This window comes from Saccopteryx leptura, chromosome 2 (genome assembly GCF_036850995.1).
Source record: "Saccopteryx leptura isolate mSacLep1 chromosome 2, mSacLep1_pri_phased_curated, whole genome shotgun sequence".
Classification (NCBI taxonomy): domain Eukaryota; kingdom Metazoa; phylum Chordata; class Mammalia; order Chiroptera; family Emballonuridae; genus Saccopteryx; species Saccopteryx leptura.
This window is the reverse complement of record NC_089504.1, coordinates 1,833,345-1,849,068: the sequence shown is the minus strand read 5'-3', so window position 1 is coordinate 1,849,068 and position 15,724 is coordinate 1,833,345. Positions and strand designations below refer to the sequence as shown.

Sequence of the window (15,724 nt, the reverse complement as noted above, 5' to 3'; positions counted from 1 at the left end):
AGCCTGTTGGTTTGAGTGAGTTGGCCTCGAGCACTGAGGATGGCTCCCTGGTCTCTGCCTCAGGCACTAAAAAGAAAAAAAAATGGCTCAGTTGCTGAGCAGCTGAGCAGCAGCCCTAGAGGGCCAGAGCATCCGGTGGATCCCAGCCTGGGTGCCTGCGGGAGTCTGTCTGCCTCACTAAAATAAAAAGAGAGAAAATGAGAGCTTAGGCACGAAGGGTCCAGAGGGCACTGCTTCCTGTGGCACATGCTTTGGGGTGGGTTTTTTAAAGGAGTTTTTCTGATTTAGGGAAGAATAATTCTTTTTTTTTTTTTTTTCTAAATATTTATTTGGTTGATTTTAGTGAGAGAGAGAGACAGGAACATCAATCTATTCCTGTATGTGCCCTGACCGGGGATCGAACTGGCAACCTCCACCCTTCAAGAGGATGCTCCAACCAACTGAGCTAAGCGGCCAGAGCACTAGTTCTCCTTTTTAACAATTGAAACGTTTTTCTTACACAAGCTGGAGTTCTACTTTTTTAAATTATTTTTATTTTTATTTATTTATCTTTTTATGTGCCTTGACCACGGGCCTTCAGCAGACCGAGTAACCCCTTGCTTGAGCTAGCGACCTTGGGCTCAAGCTGGTGACCCTGGGGTCTCAAACCTGGGTCTTCCGCATCCCAGTCCGACGCTTTATCCACTGCGCCACCGCCTGGTCAGGCATGGAGTATGGAGTTCTACTTTTTAATGGGATATTTAGCAATTATTAACTTCCAGTTGAAAGTCAGTTTATTGTAGGAAGTCTGGTCCCGGCCACGTGGGCACCTTGACATCTGAGCCGTTGATCTGGTTCCAAAGTGTCTGGGGCTGACAGCTGGCTGTTTCTTGTTCACTTCCTTTGACTGCAGCTCCGTCGAGACCCACTTCCCCTGAGAAATTCTCGGTGCCTCACGTCTGCGCCAGGTTTGGTCCCGGGGGTCAGCTCATCAAAGTGATCCCCAATCTGCCTTCAGAAGGGCAGCCCGCCCTGGTGGAGGTGCATGGCATGGAGGTGAGGCCCTGCCCTGCCCTGCCCTGCCCGGCCCGGCCCGGCCCTGCCCTGCCCTGCCCTGCCCTGTCCTGCCCTCTGCCCTGCCCTGCCCTGCCCTGTCCTGCCCTCTGCCCTGCCCTGCCCTGTCCTGCCCTCTGCCCTGCCCTGCCCTGCCCTGCCCTGTCCTGCCCTGCCCTGCCCTGCCCTGCCCTCTGCCCTGCCCTGTCCTGCCCTCTGCCCTGCCCTGCCCTGCCCTGTCCTGCCCTCTGCCCTGCCCTGCCCTGTCCTGCCCTGCCCTGCCCTGCCCTGTCCTGCCCTGCCCTGTCCTGCCCTCTGCCCTGCCCTGTCCTGCCCTGTCCTGCCCTGCCCTGTCCTGCCCTGTCCTGCCCTGCCCTGTCCTGCCCTGCCCTGCCCTGCCCTGTCCTGCCCTCTGCCCTGCCCTGCCCTGTCCTGCCCTGCCCTGCCCTCTGCCCGGCCCTGCCCTGCCCTGCCCTGCGCACCCATCCGTGTCTCTGGAAAACGGCCTCGCATTTCTGTCTGCGCTTCCGTGATTGACAGCTGTTTTTGTTCTGTCTGGTCACGTCTTCCATCTTTGTGTTTCTGACTTTGAAGGGTGGACACTTGATGTCCATTGACCGGGGATCTTTGATAGTGGGTGGAGGTGCTTCAGGATCCCGTGGCTGGGGGGCGGGAGGGGACCTGGGGCCCCTGTGGGCAGGCGCTCCGCTCTGCAGCCCCCAGCCTGTCGTGTGGTGGGGCCTTGCTTCGGAGTGGAGAGTGGATCTCACTGCTAGAAACAGATTTTGAAAGTTAGTCTTGCCGGCCAGCGGGCCCGTGCCCCGTGAAGGAGACTTTGCCTCCCTGGTGCGGACAGGCCGTCCTCGGGCCAGCAGGCACGGTGGGCAGCGCGGGCCTGCCCTGAGCCGCCCCCTCTGTCCCTCACCCCTTCCCCGCAGACCCTGCTGCAGCACGTGCCGGAGCAGGAGGAGATGCGTGCGTTTCCGGGGCCGCTCGGCAAGTACGTCTTGGCGCCGTGGCTGCGGGAGGCCTCCCGCCGCACTTGCTGCTGTTCACCAAGTGTTCTTCTTCTTTCAGGGACGACACCCATAAAGTGGATGTTATCAATTTTGCACAGAACAAAGCCACAAAATGTTTGCAGAATGAAAACTTAATTGACAAAGAGTCTGCAAATCTTCTTTGGAACTTTATCGTTCTTTTGTGCAGACAGAACGGGGTACGTGTCTTTTCGCCTGTAAACACCTCCTGTTGGCCTTGAGTCTCAGGACTCTGGGTCCCGTCCCCCCGGGACTGGGCAGGATTTCTGTGAGGGCTGAGCACGGGGACCTGCAGTGGCTCGGGATGTCGGAGACAAGCAGGGTGCACAGTTGGGGCAAAGGGGGTTCAGGCCCAGTGTGTCAGCCTGTCGGTTTGTCTGGCCTGTGTGTCCTGCTTCTGGCCATGTGGGTGCGGCCATTTGTGCCGTGGTGGCCTTGTGTGCTCACCTGCCGAGACCTGTTGGGGACCTCACTTGGGCAGGACCTGTGGGCAGTCTGTCCATAGTGAAGACCCTCGTTCTTCTCTGACCCTGCCGTCCTGCAGACTGTGGTGGGAACAGACATTGCGGAACTGTTGCTGCAAGACCACAAAACAGTGTGGCTTCCTGGGAAGTCGCCCAACGAGGCCAACCTGATTGACTTTACAAACGAGGCCTTGGAGCAAGTGGAGGAGGAGGAGTCGGGGGAGGCCCAGCTCTCCTTCCTCACAGACAGCCAGGCCACCCCCACCAGCCCTCTGGAGAAGGAGACGGAGAGGTTCCGGGAGCTGCTGCTCTACGGCCGTAAGAAGGTCAGTCCCCGAGTCTGCAGGTGCTGTGGGCGTGTCCTAGCGTCCACTGCATGTGGCTTAAGTGCCAGGAAGCAGGGGTGGGAGGAGAGGCCCACCCTCGGGAGCTCTGGGCCTTGACGGGGGTGAGGCTTCATGAGGAATTGTGTGGCCCGTGTCATCTCTCTTGAAAGTGTCACAGTGGTTTCCTCTTAAGTGTTGCCAGTGTCGAAGACTTGCAGGTTCAGTTTTCAGTCGTGTACGAAGTGACCACGCTTACCGAGCTCAGGCTGTGCCCTGCCTGGGCACCACATCTCAGGTGAACACGAGCTCAAGATGGAAAGGAAACCGCTGTCACAGTGGTCAGCGCAGGGTCTGAAGTGCTGTGGGGACTGGTGGTGGGGCTGGTTCCCAGCAGGAATGGGTCAGGCACAGCGTGTGCAGAGGCCTGCAGGTCGGGGTGGGATCTGGAGCCACCCCAGGTGCTGGCGCTGTGGAAGTTCACTCTGGCTGTGTGGAGCGAGCGGCGGGCCTGGGGCGGAAGGCGCCCTGAGTGCTGTGGGCACGTGCCCGGCACATGCCCAGCCCAGCAGAGGGTCTGACAGGCCCCGACTCCTCAGTCCTCAGTGTCAGCAGTGAACTTGGGTCAGTCAGAGGGTTTCTAGGTCATGCCCATGTTATTTGGCTAAAGGGAGGTTTTCTCCACGTTGAGAAGGTGTCATTCTGAAACTGGGCAGTGTGGCCCTTCTCAGTGGGCCCCTGAGGGTAGGACCGTTGGAGGATGTGGCACTGCCTCCCTGTCACCCTGTTTCTGATTAGCCTGCTTGTTCATCATGCTGCAGACAGTCTGTAAAAACAGGGCACGCAGCCTGACCGGTGGTGGCACAGTGGAGAGAGGGCCAGCCTGGGATGCTGCGGTCCAGGTTTGAAACCCCAGTGTCATCGGCTTGAGCGTGGGCTCACCCAGCCTGAGCAAGGGGTGACTGGCTCAGCTGGAGCCTCTGGTCAAGGCACGTATGAGAAGCCATCAATGAACAACTAAAATGCTGCAACTGCAAGTTGATGTTTCTTACTGTCTCCCTTCCTGTTAGTCTGTCTGTCTCTCCTTCTCTTGCTAGAAACAAACAAAGCAGTGTGCCTGCAGCACGGCCTGTGACCACAGGGACCTTGGACTGGGAAAGTAATGGCTGTGAACCTGTCTTTGATTTCTGAGCTGTGCACAGCTGTGTTTTGGGGGCTGTTGGGGGCCTGTGTGTCTCACCACAGTCAAATCCTTTCTCCCTTCCGGCGGTGCAGACGACATCCGCCGATTCAAGTCACGTGCGTCACTGCCGGCTCAGCGCACCACCACACTGTTTTGCAGGACGCTCTGGAGTCTGCGATGAAGAACGGCTTGTGGGGCCACGCCCTGCTACTTGCAAGTAAGATGGACAGCCGGACACACGCCCGAGTCATGACCAGGTAGAGTCTCGCCGGGCGACCAGCTGGTCCAACGGCGTTGCCTTGGCAACTCTTTAAGGCACACAGGGGTCTAGCTGTCATGGCAGGAAGCTGGGGAACCCGCCCACGCGGCCCCACCCTGTTCCCTGTCAGATCTCAGTGAGCTCCTTAGTTCTTGTGTCTTGTGTCTGGTTTTCAAGCCGAGTTAGGTACCAGAGGCTGAGATGAGACCAGGCCGTGTCTCGTGTCTGGTTTTCAAGCCGAGTTAGGTCTTCCTCGTGTCTCCCAGGTTCGCCAACAGCCTTCCGATCAACGACCCTCTGCAGACCGTCTACCAGCTGATGTCCGGGCGGATGCCTGCAGCGTCCACGGTCAGTGGGGGCCTCGCCTCAGCATTCCTGTGGCCCTTGGTCCGCACTGGCTCCCGGGGAAGGTTCACTCCTGCTTCCCTGATGCTCCCTGAGCCCAGCCCCGCCGAGCTGAAGTGACACTCCCTTCCCAGGGTAAGGGTTTGTCCCGCATGGCTTTCTTGTGACTAGTGCTGCGGAGACGAGAAGTGGGGAGACTGGCGGCCACACTTGGCTATGGTTTTGTCCAACTTGAACAACAACATGGACGTGGAATCCAGGACGATGGCCACAATGGGAGACACTCTAGGTGGGTCAGGGGCCGACACAGAGGGCCTTGTGCGGGGGGCGTGGGAGACTCGCCCGGGAGACACTCTAGGTGGGTCAGGGGCCGACACAGAGGGCCTTGTGCGGGGGGCGTGGGAGACTCGCCTGGGAGACACTCTAGGTGGGGCAGGGGCGACACAGAGGGCCTTGTGCGGGGGGCATGGGAGACTCGCCTGGGAGACACTCTAGGTGGGTCAGGGGCCAACACAGAGGGCCTTGTGCGGGGGGCATGGGAGACCTGCCCGTGCCAGCTATGGTCGGGGCGGCGAGGGCCACAGACTTCCATTCCTCTGGCCTCCCCGCCACGCTCCATTCACACTGGTTCCTGGGAGAACCCCTACTGAGATGTGGCCGCTGTGTCTCTGCAGCCTCAAAAGGCCTCTTGGACGCCGCCCACTTTTGCTACCTCATGGCCCAGGTTGGATTCGGGGTTTACACAAAGAAAACCACAAAGCTGGTCTTAATTGGATCGAACCACAGGTCAGGAGTTGCGTAATTGTGTGTTTTCCTTTGGACGGAAATGCCCCCCCCCTTAGGTACCCAGAAATGGAGCCAGGAGGGTGGCCTCACGTCTTTATCACGTGACGCGGCATGCTCCTGGGTGACGCGCTCAGAGGTGAAAATAACTCATCTCCCCAATAGTTTGCCATTTTTAAAGTTTGCAACCAACGAAGCCATCCAGAGGACAGAGGCCTACGAGTACGCGCAGTCGCTGGGGGCGCAGTCCGACCACCTGCCCAACTTCCAGGTGGGCTGCCCCTGCGCTCAGCCGACGTGTCCGGCGCGTGTGGGCTTTGGGGTCCCTGTGCAAACACGGTGAAGGGCCAGGGAGACACTTGGTCCAGGGTGTTTGAGAATAAGCTGTACTGAATTGAGGACTTCACTTGTATCTTGGGTTTTAACACTTTAAATGTTAAAAATATTGACTATTTTGTTTCTGTCGACTACTTTTAGTGTGATGGGGACTGTTTTCTGGCCCAGGAGTGAGTGTGGATGAATGTGTGAGTGTATGTGTGTAAACACTTGCACCATCCAGAGCTAATAAGACAGTGGCTCTGGGGGGAGGGGTCCCATGTGCTTGCCGAGTCGCGGCCTCTGTACTGGGCGCCCTGGCCCCTCCCTGAGGCTGTTGAAAAGAAGTGAGTTTCCCAGCAGCCCGGTAGTCTCCCTGACCCGGAGCACCTCGGGGAGCGGGACTGGTCCCGTGTGGGGTCCCGTGTGGGGCCCCGTGTGGGGTCCCGTGTGGGGCGTGGGTGGTACCACGACACAGGACCCCCCCCCCCCGACAGTTCTCAGCTGGGAGGGACGGCAGGGCGGGGTCAGGAAGCCGGGCAGGAGCCACGGGACGGCCAAACTCTGTCCGTTTCAGGTGTTCAAGTTCATCTACTCCTGCCGCCTGGCGGACATGGGGCTGGCCACGCAGGCCTTCCACTACTGCGAGGCCATCGCCAGGAGCGTCCTGCTGCAGCCGCGCCGGCACTCCCCCGTGCTCATCAGCCAGCTGGTGCAGGTGCGGCCCCCTGAGCCCGCCTGGCTCGGGCTGGGGGCGAGCGGGCAGGGCCCCTGGGCGTGGGCTGGGCAGGGCCGGGGCTGGCGGGTGCTCGGGCCCGACCTCGGGAACCGCTCGGACCCTGAGACGTTCTGGGTCGGCTGTTGGGTGTCTTGCACGTCAGCATGGGGGCCCCTCAGTCACCTCACGCCGGGACAGAAGCTGAGCCGCCAGCTGCAGGGTGAGAACTGTCTCCAGAGTCTGTCTTGAGGCAGTCTGTCCAGCAGTTAGCGTCAGCCTCCGGAGTCTGGCAGCTGGGGGTCTGGGTCTGGGTCTGGGTCTGGGTCTGGGTCGTGACTGCCCCACCACAGGCCTCGTTTGCTGCTCTGAGAAGGAGCGATAGCATGACTGGTCTCAGAACTGTGGGAGCCGTAAACCGCTGGGTGGACAGCATTTACCCAGCGCCAAAGTGGTCACGGCATTATGTCTCCCCAGCCCCGGGAGCGTTGTCTTTGTAAATGTGCTCACGGGGCACCTAAACCATTTTGTATTGTGGGGATTGTGTATGTGCAGGTTTTTAGACAGTTTCAGCAGTTAGTAACACAGGCCAAACTCGTTTCATTTGGGTCCGCCCACTGTCCCCCCCACGGTGTGGTCAGAGTGTGTGCATGGGAGGTCAGTCCAGCACTGGGTCCATCAAGGCCAGTCTGCCTGGTCAGTTGGTGGCCGCAGGCAAGTTCCGCTCAGAGGATGCAGGTCCTGCTGACCCCATGTGGGCGACCCCCGAGGTCCCCCGAGGTCAGCTCTAGCGAGCGGAGCCTCCCGGGCTCACTGTCCGCAGGCCGTGCAGCACCGAGTGTGCGGCTTGTCCCAGCACACCTGAGAGAGGGGTGCCGCTGCATGACCCTGTCCAGTGCAGCACTGGGGGCACGTTGGTGCCTGGGGACCGCAGGTTCACACCTGAGAGAGGGGTGGCGCTGCGTGACCCTGTCCAGTGCAGCACTGGGGGCACGTTGGTGCCTGGGGACCGCAGGTTTAGAAACAGGGTGGTAACCACGGCCTTCGTTTCTTCTGTCTCCAGGTCGCGTCCCAGCTGCGACTCTTCGACCCTCAGCTGAAGGAGAGGCCAGAGGAGGAGTCCTTTGTGGAGCCCGCCTGGCTGGCACAGCTGCAGCGTGTGGACAAGCAGGTCAAGGTGCACTGGCTTGTGTGTGTGTGTGTGTGAGCGTGGGCCTGGTGCTGGTGAGTGTGTGTGAGCGTGAGCGTGGGCCTGGTGCTGGTGTGTGTGCGTGAGCGTGGGCCTGGTGCTGGTGTGTGTGCGTGAGGTGTGGGCCTGGTGCTGGTGTGCGTGCGTGAGCGTGGGCCTGGTGCTGGTGTGTGTGTGTGTGTGTGTGAGCCTGGTGCTGGTGTGTGTGCGTGAGGTGTGGGCCTGGTGCTGGTGTGTGTGCGTGAGGTGTGGGCCTGGTGCTGGTGAGTGTGTGTGTGTGTGTGAGCCTGGTGCTGGTGTGTGTGCGTGAGGTGTGGGCCTGGTGCTGGTGTGTGTGCGTGAGGTGTGGGCCTGGTGCTGGTGAGTGTGTGTGTGTGTGTGAGCCTGGTGCTGGTGTGTGTGCGTGAGGTGTGGGCCTGGTGCTGGTGAGTGTGTGTGTGTGTGTGAGCCTGGTGCTGGTGTGTGTGCGTGAGCGTGGGCCTGGTGCTGGTGTGTGTGTGTGAGGCGTGGGCCTGGTGCTGGTGAGTGTGTGTGTGTGTGTGAGCCTGGTGCTGGTGTGTGTGCGTGAGCGTGGGCCTGGTGCTGGTGTGTGTGTGTGAGGCGTGGGCCTGGTGCTGGTGTGTGTGTGTGAGCGTGAGCGTGGGCCTGGTGCTGGTGTGTGCGTGAGGCGTGGGCCTGGTGCTGGTGTGTGTGTGAGTGTGGGCCTGGTGCTGGTGTGTGTGCGTGAGGCGTGGGCCTGGTGCTGGTGTGCGTGCGTGAGCGTGGGCCTGGTGCTGGTGTGCGTGTGTGAGGCGTGGGCCTGGTGCTGGTGTGTGTGCGTGAGGCGTGGGCCTGGTGCTGGTGTGCGTGCGTGAGCGTGGGCCTGGTGCTGGTGTGTGTGTGTGAGGCGTGGGCCTGGTGCTGGTGTGTGTGTGTGAGCGTGGGCCTGGTGCCGGTGTGTGTGTGAGGCGTGGGCTGGCCTGTTTTGGAGGCGCGTGTGTTTGTCGAGGGCCTTGCCCTGGAGAGGGAGGCTCCTGAGGCCCAGGGAGTGGGCAGTGGGGTGAGGACTGGGTGGCTCCCAAGGCTCGTGCGGGCGGCAGCCTGACGTGTCTCTCCCTCAGGAGGGCGCCGTGGTGTGGAGTCAGGATGCAGCCTTCCCCCAGCAGTGCCCCAGCTCGCCGAGTTCCGAGCTGGGCCAGTGTGACGGCCCGGGACTCACGCAGCCCGTGGACCTGGGCACTGAGAACCCGCTGCTGGCCCTGCCCTTGCCCAGTGCCGAGCGCCCCGGCCAGGGCGTGTGGCTGCTGCCCTCAGGTGAGCCTGTGCGCAGGGACGGGCCACACACCCGTCGGGATGGCGTCTTGCACACATGGAGAGCCAAAGGGACGCTTTGTAGCCGCTCTGTCTCCTCCCCGTGTGCTGACTCCACCAGCGGGTCCGTGGCTTTGAGCAGCCTGGGGTGGGTGGGTGACCAGCTTGAGCCCAGAGGCGGAGGGAGGGTTCGTGCTGGGCCAGCCTGGGGTTAGAGCCATGCCCGGTGTTGCTGCTGACGAGGTTCTCTCCTCAGCCGTGAGCAGGTATGTGCTCTTTCCCCCAAGTCAGTGGTGGCCCGGTGGCCCGTCTCTGAGAAACCTGGCTGTGGGAAAGGCCACGCAGCCATCAGTCACCAGCAGTGAGCTGCTTGGGTGACAGCCCCCGGGGCTCTGACTTTCTCTTCTCCGTGGTCTCTGTGCAGCTCCGTCGACGCTCCCCAGCAGCTCGGCCCCCATTCCTCCCGGCGTGCCGATGTTCCCAGTGCCCCCGCTGGGCCCTGTGGAGTCGGGGCCCCCAGGGTCTGCACTTGGCTTTGCAGAGCCCTCTGGGCCGGAGCCTGCAGCCCTGGACCCGGGGTCCGGCCTGCCGCCCAGCACCCCTTCTCTCCAGCAGAGCGGGCACCTGCTCCGGGAGGCCAGCACCAGGGACCCAGGTGCGTCTGCCGAGCGTCGTCCCGGGAGCACGGCTCCGTGGGGCTTCCTGTCGGGGGAGATGCTGGTGGGAGGCCCTGAGCCCATCTGTAACCTGAACCAAGTTTCATTGCTTAACTTTGCCAAGGTGGGTTCATAGAACATCAGGGCCACAAACAAACCTCAGGGCTGCTCTCCTTCGTGAGCTTTGTCAGCATGGAGGTGTGGCTGGCTTGGGCATGACCGACTGGCCTCGTGCCTGCCGGGCTGTGGGACTTGTGACCTGCGCAGGCACCTCCGTTGTCATCAGATGTGGTTCTCGGGCCCACTCTGTGCCCTGCGTTTGTCTGCTCACCCAGAGCAAGGCAGGGGCTTGATAGAAACAACTGGCCCGTGTCTGAGAAGACATCCCGGTTCAGTTCTGACGAAGCCCTGGCGGGGGTGGCTCCTGCATGTGTCCCCCCAGCCCCGCCGCCTCTGCTCTGTGCTGGGCGCCGAGGTCACAGTCGGTCCTCTCTGCCAGGGACAGGACTGATGCCCCAGGATCCCCACAGGAGGAGCTCACTGGCAGAAAGGAGAGAAGAGGACTTCGGTGGCACGTTTGATAATATGGTACTCGCCCACCTTTTCTATTGTCCAGGGACCCAGACTCCTTGTTCTTCAGCTGCAGGTAGACAGAGAATGCAGAAAATATCAAGTTATTTTTCAAATTGTTTCTTGAAAGAGAAGCCACTTCTGAAGAAAGCTTGGATCCTTAAAATATGAAGATTTGGTTTAAAAAAAAACGAATAGGAAAGATAATGAAATGGTGCAGAAGTAGTTACTTTGTGAAGAAGTCACGCCTGTCTGGCAGAACTACCTGTCGGCTGTAACTCTCCTGAGATGCCCTGCCCCTTCCCAGCTCCTGCTCCTGCTCTGCAGGGGAGGGTCTCCTAGCATCCCCCCGACTTTCTTGAAATTGAGACTCATTTGATCAGACCTGTTTGGTATAAGTACCAGCTCTGTCTGCTCTGATCCCCAAGCAAGAGGGACAGACACTTTTATACAGGCCGCTTTCTGGAGCCTCCCTGATGCCCAGCCCGGCGTGGACGCCCGTCAGCAGGCGGTCACTGTAGTTACAGTTCACTGACTTCTGCCATTGAGACGTTCTGTCCCTGGAGAAGTAAAAATGAGAGTGGAACTCTCTTGAAACAGACTCTGAACCCAGGGGTGAATATTTCTACTTTTATTTCTACTTTTATTTACTTATTTTTGTGACAGAGAGAGGAACAGATAGGGACAGACAGGAAGGGTGAGAGATGAGAAACATCAATTCTTTGTTGTGGCTCCGAAGTTGTTTATTGATTGCTTTCTCATATGTGCCTTGACCGGGGGCTGCAGCAGACCGAGTGACCCCTTGTTCAAGCCAGCGACCTTGTGCTCAAGCTGGTGGAATTTTGCTCAAACCAGATGAGCCTGTGCTCAGGCTGGAGACCTCGGGGTTTCAAACCTGGGTCCTCCACACCTCAGCCCGGCGCTCTGTCCACACCTCAGCCCGGCACTCTGTCCACACCTCAGCCAGGCGCTCTGTCCAGACCTCAGCGCTCTGTCCACACCTCAGCCAGGCGCTCTGTCCAGACCTCAGCGCTCTGTCCACACCTCAGCCCGGCGCGCTATCCACTGTGCCACCACCTGGTCAGGCAGACATTTCTACTTTTAAAATGCCCACTGCTCCACTGACCGTCCTGTACACTCGGTGCATGCACGGAGTCGTTTCCTCAGCCCCAGGTGGTGCTGTGATCTCGGCAGTGGCCCCGGATCAAGGGGCTCACTGGCTGTGGGCTGGTCTCCTCTGGTTGGCCTGTCCCTGCCTTCTTCCCTCTGCTCTCACTGTCTGGCCTCCCGGGGGGTCCTGAGGGCTTCTGGGAGGTGCCCCAGCAGCTCCCGCATTGCCTTGGACAGGGCTCCTCAAGGACACCACAGGACTCCGAGGCCCCCCTGCGGTGGGGGGCAGCCAGCCTGGGTGCCCTGCAGCCTGCAGCTCTGATGCCTGCCTCTGAAGTGAAGAGCTCTGGACAGGCAGCCAGGAAGGAGCCCAAGGAGCCTAAGAAGGTAACACACAGCCCACTCCCCCTGGGCTGGGGCCGGCGTGGGCCTGGGAGGTCTCGCTCTCGTGGGCACCACCCCTTGTACCCAGGAGGCCAAGACGAGGTACTGGTATTTTCCCCATTAAGCCAAAGACTTTTTTTTTTTAATTTTATTTATTGTTTTGTACTTTTCTGAAGCTGGAAACGGGGAGGCAGTCAGACAGACTCCCGCATGCGCCCGACCGGGATCCACCCGGCACGCCCACCAGGGGGCGATGCTCTGCCCATCTGGGGCGTCACTCTGCTGCGACCAGAGCCACTCTAGCGCCTGAGGCAGAGGCCACAGAGCCATCCTCAGCGCTTGGGCCAACTTTGCTCCAGTGGAGCCTCGGCTGCGGGAGGGGAAGAGAGAGACAGAGAGGAAGGAGAGGGGGAGGGGTGGAGAAGCAGATGGGCGCTTCTCCTGTGTGCCCTGGCCGGGAATCGAACCCGGGACTCCTGCATGCCAGGCCGACGCTCTACCACTGAGCCAACCAGCCAGGGCAAGCCAAAGACTTTTGAAGGCGGTGAGCACACAGTGGAGTGTGCAGGGTGCACCAGCTCGGGGAAGGGTTCTGGCTGTGCCCACCTGTCACACCTGTCTGTCGGCTGTGGGGGTGCCTGCGGCAGGGCTGCTGCCCCTCCTGGTGGGCACACTCAGGTTGTCCTGCACCGGCTGCGACAGGCTGCCCTCCATCTGCTGGCAAGGGTGCTCCTTTCTCCTGGGTGTGCACCCAGGGCACAGGCCCTGACCAGCTGTAGAACGCACCGCCTAGGAGGGGTGCGGGCGACCCTTGCCGCAGTCCCGCAGCTGCACGTCTGTCCAGATCTTGTCCCTGTGCGCAGGGCGCTGTCCCCTGCAGCCCTCTGCTGCTCTGTGGCTCAGGGCTCGGCTCCCGGTGGTCTCCCCCAGAGGAGGGCGTGCTTGCTTCCAGCTCCGTCCTCTGCCGGGCGTGCCTCCCCGGGTTCAGCTGCTTTCTCAGTGGCTTGCAGGAGGCCTTTCCATCTCGTGGACCGAGTGCCCCGTCAGCTCCTGACCTGCGGTGCCGTCTGGCTCGCGTGGTTCTCAGCTTGAATGGGGTTCAGTTTGCCGGAGCCGCCTCTGATGCTCGTGTCTGCAGCGAGCTCAGGTCGTTCAGTCTTGGAGCCAAACGGTGTCTGCCTGTCCACGCAGCTCGTCCCCCTGCTGCCGGTCAGAGCAGCCGCTTTGGGAGAGCGAGGGCGGCCGCCGTGGCTTCCTCAGTGTCTAGAGGAAGTGAAGGACAGCACTGGACGAATAAGGGGATCTCCCAATGGCCTGGTCTCTGGCTTGGGGACACAGGGGCTTTGCTGTGAGGGTCTCACACTGACTTTCCCAGACTGCCTGCCACTCTTCAGATGGGGAGGGTGTCAGGCTCTTCATCGTCATTTAGACACAAAAGGCTTCAAAAGGCACAGCATTGTTCTGACTTGTGTTTACTGTGGTGAAGTACACGTAACGCTGACTCTTCGCCACGTCTGAGCACCTGGCTCAACGGCACTGGTGCCTCCCACTGCTGTCCGGCCACCACCATCCTCTCTGGGACTTTCTCATCCTCCCAAAGTGACTCTGTCCCCATGAGACACTCACTCCCACCCCTCCCCCAGCCCTGCACCCACCATCTGCTCCCTGTCTGTGTGGCTCTGAGTCCTCCAGGCCTCGTCTGAGCGGGTCCCACAGGACCGTCCTGTGTTGTGCTCTCGGCACGCTGTCCTCAGGTTGTCGTGGTTTTGTTTAGAGTGGCGAGTCCTGGTTCTCTCGCTGGCTTCCTGGGAAGAAGAGGACAGAAGCGTACCTGCCAGACGACAAGAACAAATCGGTGAGTGTTGCAAAATGTAGCACTCACATGCGGAAGTCCTGGGTTCGATTCCCGGCCAGGGCACACAGGAGAGGTGCCCATCTGCCTCTCCACCCCTCCCCCTCTCCTTCCTCTCTGTCTCTCTCTTCCCCTCCCGCAGCCAAGGCTCCATTGGAGCAAAGTTGGCCCGGGCGCTGGGGATGGCTCCTTGGCCTCTGCCCCAGGCGCTAGAATGGCTCTGGTTGCAACAGAGCGATGCCCCAGATGGGTGGAGCGTCGCCCCCTGGTGGGCATGCCGGGTGGATCCCGGTCGGGCGCATGCGGGAGTCTGTGACTGCCTCCCATTTCCAGCTTCGGAAAAATACAAAAAAAAAAAAAAAAAAAGATGTAGCACTCGAGGCCCCAGTGGGTGTTTCAGTGATGTGTCCGTCCACGATTATTGGCTCAAGTATTTCAGCTTCAGAACGAACCTGAATACGTGTCTTCTCAAGTCTTGAAGTGTCACAGGGGGTGGGAGCAGCTGTGCTTGGCTCTGCCTGCTGACGCTGTGCTCTGTGTGGCAGATCGTCTGGGATGAGAAGAAGAACCGATGGGTGGACACCAGCGAGCCGGAGGAGGAGGTGCGTCGGGGTGGCTGCTGTGCCTGGGCGGGGCCCGCCCTCCCGGGCTCTGTCCCTGTGGGTCCAGGTTTGTGTGTGAGCAGACTACTGAAGCCAGCTGTCTCTGCAGAAGAAGGCCCCGCCGCCACCGCCAATGTCGCTTCCCAAGGCTCCGCAAGCTGCCGCCCCTGGGCCTGGAGGCCCCCCCAGAGCCTCTGTGAACATGTTTTCTAGAAAAGCAGGTAACAGAGTCAAACCAGCGTGAGGGCCCTGGCCGGTTGGCTCAGTGGTAGAGCGTCGGCCTGGCGTGCAAGAGTCCCAGGTTCGATTCCCGGCCAGGGCACACAGGAGAAGCGCCCATCTGCTTCTCCACCCCTCCCACTCTCCTTCCTCTCTGTCTCTCTCTTCCCCTCCCGCAGCCAAGGCTCCATTGGAGCAAAGTTGGCCCAGGAGCTGAGGATGGCTCTGTGGCCTCTGCCCCAGGCGCTAGAGTGGCTCTGGTCGCAACAGAGCAACACCCCGGATGGGCAGAGCATCGCCCCCTAGTGGGCATGCCAGGTGGATCCCGGTCAGGCACATGCAGGAGTCTGACTGCCTCCCTGCTTCCAACTTCAGAAAAATACAAAAAAAAAACCCAAACAAACAAACCAGAGTGAGCTAGTTTGGGTAACTCATTTGTCCTGTAGATGCGCCCGGGTTTGGTGAATCTAGCACATGGAGTAGGCAGTAGCCACCAAGCACAGAGGGGGCTGGTTCACGAGGACTTCATGGGGGGACGCCACCCCATCCCACTGTTGGGGGGGCCAGAGCGGTGTGTGTGGAAGGGGAGCACTTTCCCAGGGAAGGTGCTCTGTGGAGGGCCACCCTGCTGGCCGGCCACTTGGGACTGGAGGGGCCCTGCCAGCTCTCCGTCTGCGCAGCGAGGAGGGGCTGCGCGGAAGCTGGGTCAGTGGGCAGCCCGCCTGACTTGCTCCTCCCGCTGCAGCCGGAGCCCGAGCGCGCTACGTGGACATCCTAAACCCGGGGGGGTCCCAGCGCGCTGACCCGGCTCTGGCTCCCGCGGACCTTTTTGCCCCGCTGGCCCCCCTCCCGATCCCGGTGCAGCTGTTTGGACCAAACCCAGGTAGGCGGTGCGGCGGCCCGTCTGTGTCAGCCTGCTCCTGACCTCTGCCCTCCCCGAGAGCCGCGGCCTAAACCTCCCTCGCGGTGGAGGGCCGCGTCCCCTCGCCTGTTGGTGCACGCGTGGAGCGTCCTCGGGTGGGGCATTGAGGCTCAGGGTGAGTGAGGCGTGTCTCCTTCCAGATGCAGAGGGAGCCCCGCCCACAGAGGGGGCTGGCAGGGAAGGGCAGGTGCCCGCCGGGGGTCTGGCCCATCCAGAACCTTCCTCAGAACCCCAGGTGAGTGGGTGCAACGGGACAGGGTGGGGCATGTGGCAGCTGCCTCCTCCCGGCCGGAGCGTCAGTCCTCTCCTGCAGTCTGTCCATCCTGTCCCCGGAAAATACCGCTTCTCTCGAGAGCTCACTCCTAGCGAATGTCTGGAGACTCACGGGCGAGAACCACCCACGTGTCGTGTTCCCACTGTCTCACTGAAACCACATGCTCAAGAGAGCTTTTAATGTTTGAAACTTAAGGTGAA

General features: G+C 60.7%; 1 protein-coding gene across 7 annotated transcripts in view; it reads left to right on the top strand.

The window, feature by feature from the left end:
- The window catches only part of SEC16A (SEC16 homolog A, endoplasmic reticulum export factor), a 39,299-nt gene that overhangs the window by 18,742 nt on the left and 4,833 nt on the right, over positions 1-15,724 (top strand). For 6 of the 7 annotated variants that reach the window (XM_066366698.1, XM_066366703.1, XM_066366701.1 and 3 more), the window contains 20 exons: positions 893-1,035; positions 1,971-2,032; positions 2,110-2,248; positions 2,614-2,859; positions 4,199-4,296; positions 4,565-4,646; positions 4,815-4,932; positions 5,318-5,429; positions 5,592-5,697; positions 6,319-6,459; positions 7,520-7,633; positions 8,746-8,938; positions 9,360-9,590; positions 10,091-10,179; positions 11,509-11,658; positions 13,430-13,510; positions 14,053-14,109; positions 14,219-14,330; positions 15,074-15,211; positions 15,391-15,485. In XM_066366698.1, coding sequence (XP_066222795.1) covers positions 893-1,035; positions 1,971-2,032; positions 2,110-2,248; positions 2,614-2,859; positions 4,199-4,296; positions 4,565-4,646; positions 4,815-4,932; positions 5,318-5,429; positions 5,592-5,697; positions 6,319-6,459; positions 7,520-7,633; positions 8,746-8,938; positions 9,360-9,590; positions 10,091-10,179; positions 11,509-11,658; positions 13,430-13,510; positions 14,053-14,109; positions 14,219-14,330; positions 15,074-15,211; positions 15,391-15,485 — 2,507 coding nt within the window. The remainder of the gene's footprint in view (positions 1-892; positions 1,036-1,970; positions 2,033-2,109; positions 2,249-2,613; positions 2,860-4,198; positions 4,297-4,564; positions 4,647-4,814; positions 4,933-5,317; positions 5,430-5,591; positions 5,698-6,318; positions 6,460-7,519; positions 7,634-8,745; positions 8,939-9,359; positions 9,591-10,090; positions 10,180-11,508; positions 11,659-13,429; positions 13,511-14,052; positions 14,110-14,218; positions 14,331-15,073; positions 15,212-15,390; positions 15,486-15,724) is intronic. The other variant, XM_066366699.1, reaches the window with a different exon arrangement.